This window comes from Eulemur rufifrons, chromosome 3 (assembly GCF_041146395.1).
Source record: "Eulemur rufifrons isolate Redbay chromosome 3, OSU_ERuf_1, whole genome shotgun sequence".
Taxonomy (NCBI): Eukaryota; Metazoa; Chordata; class Mammalia; order Primates; family Lemuridae; genus Eulemur; species Eulemur rufifrons.
The window spans coordinates 39,975,595-39,985,105 of NC_090985.1; the positions used below are offsets into that span (position 1 = coordinate 39,975,595).

A 9,511-nucleotide genomic window follows, 5' to 3' on the forward strand; every position below is an offset into this window, starting at 1 on the left:
TTACAGTAATTATTTACCTAAGAAATTAAACAGTACATTACTATTACAAGTTAAACTTTGAAAGTATGACCATTACCCTGTGTTCTAATAATGGAAAACAATTCTGTGTGGAGATCAGCAGCTAGCTTTCTCTAGCAATCCAATTCATTTTCAGGTCATTTGATCCCTTTAAAACATGTGTTCACAGCATTACATATACATATACACATGTCATGTCTGACCGTGGGAGAGTTTATTCTGTAACAATAAACCAAGAAACCAAAGCTCAAAGAAGTTAACAAACAGGTATAGAGTTTCTCCAAGTCTGAGAACCTGTGTCCTCTGGCTCCTCACTCGGTGACCTTTCTGCTGTAACACCATACTAAACCTAATACACTCCGTACAGTCAGCTAGCGTAGCTAGGTCCTGGGCTTGTTCTGTCAACTATATAAGAATTTCCACCAGTGTCTTTTCACAGGATGTCAGTGTAGCTCATTAAATAAATTGCAAAATAGTATAAGACTTACTTTCCCTCTTTAGTGTTTCAATCCCTTATTAGTTTTCTGATTATATTATTTTTGACTAAAATCGTAGGGAGGCCGGACGCGGTGGCTCACGCCTGTAATCCTAGCACTCTGGGAGGCCGAGGTGGGCGGATCGTTTGAGCTCAGGAGTTCAAGACCAGCCTGAGCAAGAGCGAGACCCCACCTCTACTAAAAATAGAAAGAAATTATATGGACAGCTAAAAATATATATAGAAAAAATTAGCCGGGCATGGTGGCGCATGCCTGTAGTCCCAGCTACTCGGGAGGCTGAGACAGGAGGATCGCTTGAGCTCAGGAGTTTGAGGTTGCTGTGAGCTAGGCTGACGCCACGGCACTCACTCTAGCCTGGGCAACAGAGTGAGACTCTGTCTCAAAAAAAAAAAAAAAAAAATCGTAGGGAAACAGTATCATGGAATTACTTATTTGCTATAGAGTTCAGAGTTTAACTGCCCTAGATGCTTCTTTCATATTTAAATTAATGCTTTAATTAATTTATAAATTAATGTGAGAAACAATACATGCATAGGGATTAAAAATTCAAGTAGTACTAAAAGACTTATAAACAAATATCAGAGTCCCCCCAGCAAGCTCCTACCCCTAAGTCAGCTTTTCCAGAGGCAATCACTTTGCTATTTGTAGTCATATTTCTAAATAATATGCATATACTATTATCTCTTGATTCATCTCCTTGTCTATTCTCATCATCCCCCACCTCCATTATTCCTTCCATATTCCCCTCAATGTAGCTGTTTCAGAATTTTTGGTTATATGCATATATATTTTAATTATGTCTCTATAAATATTGTTGACTCCTGAGTTATGTGATATACCATGCTTGCAATTCTTTTCTTGTATCACTTTTTGTTTTCCTGGAGTAATTGACTTCATGTTTTTATTTACTTGGCCTTCTTCAAAACTTGAAGCCCTAATCTCACTTTCCACAGCTCTGTGAAATGCCTTTATCTGTTTTTCCACATGCGCAAGCCTATCTACATAATCTCTTTCATTAGTTCTAGACCCTTCCATCTTTTTGTTTCAGTTAGACAAGAGTCTCTTCTGTAATAGAACTATTTTTAGATCCTATGTATTTTTTGTTTGTTTTGGTGGAACACATTCTCTAATATCCTCCTGAGAAAGTTTTCATGGGAAGTAAATTTTTTGAGATTTTGCATGTTTGAAAATGAATTCATTCTACTTTTCCTCTTAAAAGTTTGCCTGCATAGTTAATAAAAGTGGGCAGGGGAGACCCACTTTTGGTTGATAGTTTTTCTCAGCATAAAATTCTAGATTAGAGATCATTTTCTGGGCACGCATGTAGTTTCAGCCACTCAGGAGGCTGATACTGGAGGATCGATTGAGCCCAGGAGTTCGAGGATACGGTGTGCTATGACCGCACCTGTCAATAGCCACTGCACTCCAGCCTGGGAACATAGCAAGACCCCTATCTCTACAGAAAAAAATAATAATAATAAAGAAATCATTTTCACTGAGAATTTACACTGTCCTGTTAATAGGTTTCAGCGTTGATGAGATGTTGATTGCTGTTCTGATTCCCAGTCCTTTCCCTCTGACCTACTTTTTTTTCTGTGGAAGGTTTTAGTTATCTCTGGTTTTGTAAAACTTCACTAAGATGTGTTTTGATGGGTTTTTTTGTCATTCATTCTGCTGCTCTCTTACTGGCCCTTTCCACCTGGAAGCTCATCTTTGTCAGTCCTTGGGAATTTTGATTTTTTTTTTTTTTTTTTTTGGTGTGGTTTTCTGTTCTTTCTTTGGACATCCCACACTGATTAGTCTGGTATTCTTATGTTTTCTTTCTCCTATCTCTATTTTTTTTCCTGCTTCCAGAAAAGTGCTGTGTCTTTCAACGTTTTAAATCAAACTGACTTCAGCTTTTTTTCCCCCCTATCTCTGAAAGCTGTCTTATTTATACCACAATCTTCTTTGACAGATGCAGTGTCTTCTCTTCTCTCTAAAGATATGAATTAGTTTAGAGTTATTTTCTGCATGCCTTACTGCTTTTATTTCCTCAGTCTTTTTTCCTCTTTATTTTGGTCTCTGACATGATGGAGACTTTCTTCAAATGTCAGGCAGTCCTTCACTATTTTTTTAAAAAGCCTTTTGGAAGCTGTGGGAGGCAGGCCAGCAACTGGCAGGCTCAGATGGCTAAGTGGCATTTTCACTAGGGATTCCCAAATGTCATGTTGTAGAGATCTTTTTCTGGATTGGTTCAGTTGCTCCAGAAAGGCATCTTCTGATCCCTGCTGGAAAAGTGGAGTGGGGAATTTATAAAAGTACCTGGCAGTGTTCTGGAGCAAGATGGGTTAGAGGGTCTCACTGTTCGGTGGGCAGTCCCAGTCTCCAGCTTCAGTCCCACACCGTCCCCCATTGCTCCTCTGCGCTTATTCTCCAGCCCAGTCTCTCTGATTTGGGGTTCTCTGGAAACCCTACGCTCCTCTTTCTGTACCAAGTCATGGGTACATAACTTGGGAACCCTACCTTCTCTTTACAAGATTTTCAGACAATCCCCATTTCAATCCTGTGCCTTATCCCACCAGCTTTCTAGGTACTGTACCTAGTTCTTCCAACTTTCTTAGGTGAATTGTTTTTCTTTTCTGCTGTGTCTTTCTCTACAGGCACATAGCATTTAGGTCACTTAGCTTTTAAATGCAGGCCATTTAACTACTCCCTGCTTGCTACTCTAGGATCACCAGGGTGCCATCCAGACCACTAAAGTACCTTTCAAGCCTATGGCCATGTTATCCCATTGGCCAGACCAAGTCTTGAGGCCAAGGCCAGATTCAAGTAGAGTTAATACTTCCTAATAAGAAACCATGGCAAGGGCACAGGGATAGATGATTCTGTTGGAGGAGAGTGAAGCATTAGGAGCAGTAATCCAGTCTGTCTCGGGCTGAAAATGGAAAGTTAAAAATATGAAAATTAACAGCCTTATGAGCACCTCTTATTACACAAATCACTCGAGAAGCAAATGAATTCTTTAAAAAAGTTAAATTTTACTTAGAGTGATACATAAAGCTATTGAGAGCCAACTGGTAACATAAAAAATTATAGCTCCTAAAGGCAGATCTGGTTAAAACAGATCTTACTCTGGATTCTATGAAGGATGGGAGTGTGTAAATATTAATACTTTCTAAAGTATACTGAAAACAAAATTTGTTATGGGGTTTTGGGTTAGTTTTGTAATGTTGTAGATAAATTTGTGATATGAAAAAAAGTTATTCATTAAATGTTACCTTTTAAAATAAATATATACACTTTTTTTAAGCTCCCTGAAAACTGAGAATAATTTGGAAGTTTTGAAGTCAATACCTAGTGAAAAATTAATGATTGAGACAGGTAAGTTTGCTTTCAGAACTTTAAGTTTCCTATTAAACCATAACAAAAAAAACTAGAGACAGAAATCTGACATCAGGTTTACTGAAGTGAACAAATATTTTCTATAAAACGGCATGCTCAACCTCAGCCAGCATTAATACTTTTCAGAAGAACCTTGGAGGTTATCAATTGATGGAAAAATATTCGGATGATTCTTTTTTCAATTGTATAAGTTTGCCTAAGTCTAAGCACTTAAAAAAGGGGATGTCAGAATATGTGATAACTAAGGAGGTTGTGGTTATGAATATTTAATTAAATAAGGAGTCTTCACTAAGAACTCAGGGTTCTAAGGAACCTCAGGGTTTCAAAGTCTATTCAGAATTTTTTTTTTTTTATGCAATGTCTTTATAATGGCTTGATTGCATAGCACTTTTTACAGTGCAAAAACTTAAATTGGTTTACTATAAGAATTTTAGAACCTGGTTGCCTCTTAAAACAAAGAGCCAGGCATGGTGGCACAACATGCCTGTAGTTCCGCTATTCGGGAAGCTGAGACTGGAGGATCAATCGATTGAGCCCAGGAGTTCAAGTCCAGCAACATAGCAAGACCCCTTCTCTAAGTAAAAAATAAATAAATAAAACAAGGTTAAAAGCTAAAACTTTTACCTAAACCCTGTAACTCAAGATTCTCCTTACACAATGGACTTTAGGAAAGTCAAGATAGCCATTCTGGAGAAATCAGGTTTATTTCCTTGAGCAGTCATGAAAATGAAATGATTTTATTAAAAGTGCAATGCTTCTAAAATGCATAAGCTATTAAAATTCTTTATTTAAAAAACTAAGTATTCAAAAACACTGCTTCACATTCAGTAGAGGCTATTACAGACATTTGTTAAACTGAAATGTTTTCATGTTACAATTTTACTTCTTTTAGGTTTAGGTCTTTTTTTTTTTTTTTTTAAAGCATGCTATATACCAACAATATTAGCAGAAAAAAAGGGATAAAAGTCTTAGAGAAAGCATTTAAGATACAATTCAAGATTTCATTTTGTGCTTTTCTTAGAATGTTTTCTGTTGCATATAATTTGCCATTTGGGGAGCTGAATCATTGCTTATAACTTAGCGGTTATATAATTAGTTTGATAATGTTCATAAAAATCAATTTTAAAAGGTAAACCCCTTAAGTCACTGCGTCCCCGGGGTGTGGCCCAGTACTAGTCCATGGCCTGTTAGGAAACAGGCTGCGCATCACTGCCTGAGCTCCGCACCCAACACCCCCTCCCATGACACCCCACCCCCATGTCATGGTTCAGTCCACAGCTGGACTTTGAAGTGTTTCCCCAGTTCTTGGGCTCCTGGTTGGAGGAATCACAAGCCTTGGCCGGGGTGATGGAGAGAGATGACAAACGCTTAGCAAGTATGCATGAAGAATTTATTGTGAGTAAAGTTTAAGGATGCAGAGTGAAAGCTCATTTCCTAAGGGGAAATGGGTCTGTCTCCGTGAGAGGAGAAGACACTGTTGACTTTTCTGTTTTTCCTTTTATACATTAGGTTTAGTAAAGGTTAATTATAACTATTCATGACTATACGTCATTGTTTTGGGGACTGAATTCTTTCTGGATATGGACATGACTTAAAGGTTATGTTTCAGTCATTCTTTCTAATACACGTATGGTGGGGAAAGTGCTATAACTTGCTCATGGTGTTTTTTTCCCTTCCCTGACTGGTGGTCAGTGTTCCATAGCCTGATTACCCCATTCTTTAAGACTAAGATAACTGTTCCCTCTTTATTTTTCCGCAACCATTTCCTCCTTACTGTTTTTCTATAAGTGCTTTCTCCTTTCTGTTTTTCTGATTTCCATTACCTCTCACTTGTTTTTCTATACCTAACACACAGTCTGTGGAAAAGTTGTCTTCCATGAAACTGTTCTCTGGTGTCAAAAAGGTTGGAGACCACTGCCTTAAGAGACACTTTTCTTTCTTTTGCCTAACTCTAGATGCACCTTGGTGTGGAGTCAAAAGTACACATGCTGGATCAAAATATATAAAAACTTCATTTCCTACCAAAAAGAAGTGGGAAAATGGGCACTGTTTAAAAGATAGAAATGAGCCCTGCCATATAATGTAAGTATTTTTGCTCTCGTTTTCAAAATCACTAAAGTCAACCACCAAATGCCACTTAAAAAATGAACTCAAGGGATAAAATTACCATATTGTGAAATCCAAATGAACTTCAGGTCAGAGACCACCATTTTAATGCAGTGACTTGGAGGCATTTGCACCTGAATTGCTCTATCTCAGCTCTTTTCATACCCTCTTGATCCAAAGTGATTTATTTCAGCAGTGAGAAATAAATGTGATTGTAAGTCATCTGTCATATATTGTAGGAGAGCGGAAAAGATCTGAAAGCTATCCGTATAATCACCTTACCTGGTTTAGGTTCTGTTCTCATGCAACTTCCCTGTTACTATTCTGTAACAAGAAGCTTTAGCATACCTTTTTGTTAATAATATCTGCATTTTAAATGATTTGACAACCTGAATTTATCCAAAAAAACAACACATTTCTTTAAGCCTTGGAACAAAAGGACAATTGATAGGAGTTCCTTTTTCCAAACTGGAAAAAAAAAAAAAAATAAGGGCAGAACTTCAGAGCATTTTGTTTCCTAAGCAAATAGTAACTCAGGATATTTTTTTTTTTTTTAATTATAATCTATAGCACAGGTGAAAAGAGGGGCTGTTAGCCATCTGTCAAATAGCTATAAGGAATATTATAACAAAATAGGAAAAGTTGGTTAAATCATTTTAGTGGGCACATAATCTCTTTTGTTTGCACAGACAATTTAAATCTAGAATATATCAATCTAGTATGATTTACCAGTTCAGACAACGGGGCATATTTATAACATTCATAAAAATTAATATTGGATTGTTACTTTTATACTGTAATAATACCTTCCATATGCACCATCTTTATTAGTCATTTCTAATAGGTAAATAGTATTAGTTAAGCCAAACCTAAAATTCAGCAGGCAAAAATTAAAGAATTGTCCTATAAAAACATATTTGAAAGGTTCTTTTCCATTAATAACATGCTTGTGCTGGCAAAGACTTTAAAACTGAATAACTGAATGCTTTAAAACCTATAGGGTGAGGAATATATTCAAATTCTGGTTAGTAAAAAATCACTTGTAATTTTTATGAAATGTAGATACTTGCAAATTCAGTCGGGAGACAGTATTTCTAATTCTTTGGAGATCTCAGAGGACACTAGAAACAAGTAACTGGTATTTTGCCAGCAGCCAGTTTAGGGGAAATATTTCGTTGCCAAAAGTATATACAAATCGGTTTTCTATACTGCCTTAATCTTACGTAAAATTATAGCTGTTGACTTTAGCTATAAAATTTCAAGGTGTTTTTTGCGTGTAGCCTGTTAAGAACAGTGAAGGCTTGGGTATCAGCTGCAATCAGGAATACCTGTTTTTCAATAAGCTGAGTAAGCAGAGCTCAGGAGAAATCACCATTTGTAAGCTGAAAAATTTTAACCACATTTCAAAAATATACCTATCTTTAATCTACTATTACGAATTAGCAAATTAATTCCTATTTACAGAGTCATTTTTACCAACCTCTATTCTGTTAACTTTTACCTTCTAATTATTTTTATAGAGGTCTTTCTACTCTTTTAGATATAAATTCTTTGAAACAGACATTCTGGAGTTCCCGCCATATGTTAGGAAAGATGTAAGTTACTAAGGCTACACAAGAGTCAAGACAGTCCCTCCCCTTATCCATCTACCAGATGAATAGGTACACTGTGTCAGGCACTTTGGATAAGGCGTTCAGTGAGTCAGACAAGAGCCCCTGCCCTCCTGGAGCACACAAGCAGAGCAGTCCAAGATGGTAGCGCTGCTGTTATAGAAGTAAGAATATATGGCAGGGATCATAGGACACATCAAATGTATGTATGACATACTTAAGAGGAAACAGGAAACTAGGAGAGAGCTTTATTAAGGTGACATTTCAGCTGTTGACTAAGCATGACTGGGAGTTAGGCCAAAGACAAAACACCTTGAGCAAAGGCAGACTGCAGAAGGGCTTGGCTGATCCTGGGAACGATGAGTTTAGTGCGGCTGAAAGTAGGATGCAGGGTAAGTGGAAGAAAAGCCTGAGAAGACAGACAGATTGTGAGGGCTCTTGTATGTCAACTGTAGTTTAGATTTATTAAGACCTGAAGGATTTTAAGCAGGAGAGTGATAATTACTTTTTTTTAAAAACTATAACCGGGTATCAGTGTGGGGGGAAGGATTGGAAAGGAGATGGTGGGAGGAAATCATACAGATCTTGCAAGACTTTAAAAACCTGTGCCTAGTGTAAATGTGCTATATTAAACAAAAGGCACTAAATTCTCAGGGACACTACGTATTCTTTATGGAATAACTGCAGCTTTAGGCCACTGAAGATATATGAAAACAGCATGGATGCAAAAAGGTTGTTCAAAGATTACCATAAACTTTGCATTATCAAACTTCTTATTACATAGAATGTTCGAAGCTCCAATGGACTTTTCTTAAACAATTTCTCAATTTGAATAAAGTGATTTTGCTATACAATATAATCTTAGCAAAGTTGTTGTAAACTTCAAAACTTTATATCATCAGCAGCACTACTTTACTTAAGAGTTCCAATTCTTAGTACCTTTAGAGAGAAATTCTGTAGTTTAATAAGAAAATTGGATTTTTTTTCTGTCATAATTTAAATGTTAATAGGTTTTCTTTTAGCATATTGTAACTGTCAGATAAAAATTTAATATAATCTGTTTGTTTAGTGCATATATCAAGCAAGGCTATAGTGTCACTATTACAGAACAATAAAAAAAAAATTCCCATTAATCTTTAAATCTCTATCACTGATTCCTTTAGGTGTTCACATTTAAGAAACCCATTAAGGGAACAAAAAGCTTAGGCAAAGAATATTTAAATGTTTCATTTTGACTTTATGACTTTCTAATCCATGTATAAAAATATTTCACCTATAATATTGCTAGGAAACATCACTGATAATTATCATTCTAGGCACAGAAATAGAAAGATGGACACCTGTGCTATTCTCTCCTGCAGGGGAAAAAGTACAGGAATGGAAAGCCCTCCCTGCCAACAACCACACATCATTTCAAGTAAATGACTTCATTTGCTGTCTCTAAAGGACTAGTTCACTAAGCAGTGACTTTCCAACTTTGGCTGTATCCCCTTACATTGACTCAAGTGTACACATTCATTCATAAAACCAAACCAAAAATGGAACAGTACTTACCCTGAGTACAGTGTACTTTTAATTTTTAAAATGCCCATCATGACCCACTATTAAATGCATTATGACCCAGAATTTAAAAGGACTCTTCATTTCCACTGGGTTAATTTGATAATTGTGGTGCACATAATATAGACAGCTGGTTTAATAATTTACTCGAACCTGGCTCTTTTCTCTAGGCAGCCCCAGAAATCTGTCTCTTACTACAGGTAGTTAATTTTTTGTATTAATGTTGCTGAAAACTTTACTTTTAAGCTTTACTTAGTGTATTAAAGGTGCTAATACAGTATCTTCTTTTATGTGGAAAAAGATGATTATTATGTACCCTTAAAACAGAATACATAC

General features: G+C 36.4%; 1 protein-coding gene across 3 annotated transcripts in view; it reads left to right on the forward strand.

Moving 5' to 3' along the window:
• TATDN1 (TatD DNase domain containing 1) overlaps nucleotides 1-9,511 on the forward strand; it is a 31,942-nt gene that overhangs the window by 22,189 nt on the left and 242 nt on the right. For all 3 annotated transcript variants that reach the window (XM_069465421.1, XM_069465423.1, XM_069465422.1), the window contains 2 exons: nucleotides 3,808-3,878; nucleotides 5,855-5,981. In XM_069465421.1, the coding sequence (XP_069321522.1) occupies nucleotides 3,808-3,878; nucleotides 5,855-5,981 (198 nt within the window). The remainder of the gene's footprint in view (nucleotides 1-3,807; nucleotides 3,879-5,854; nucleotides 5,982-9,511) is intronic.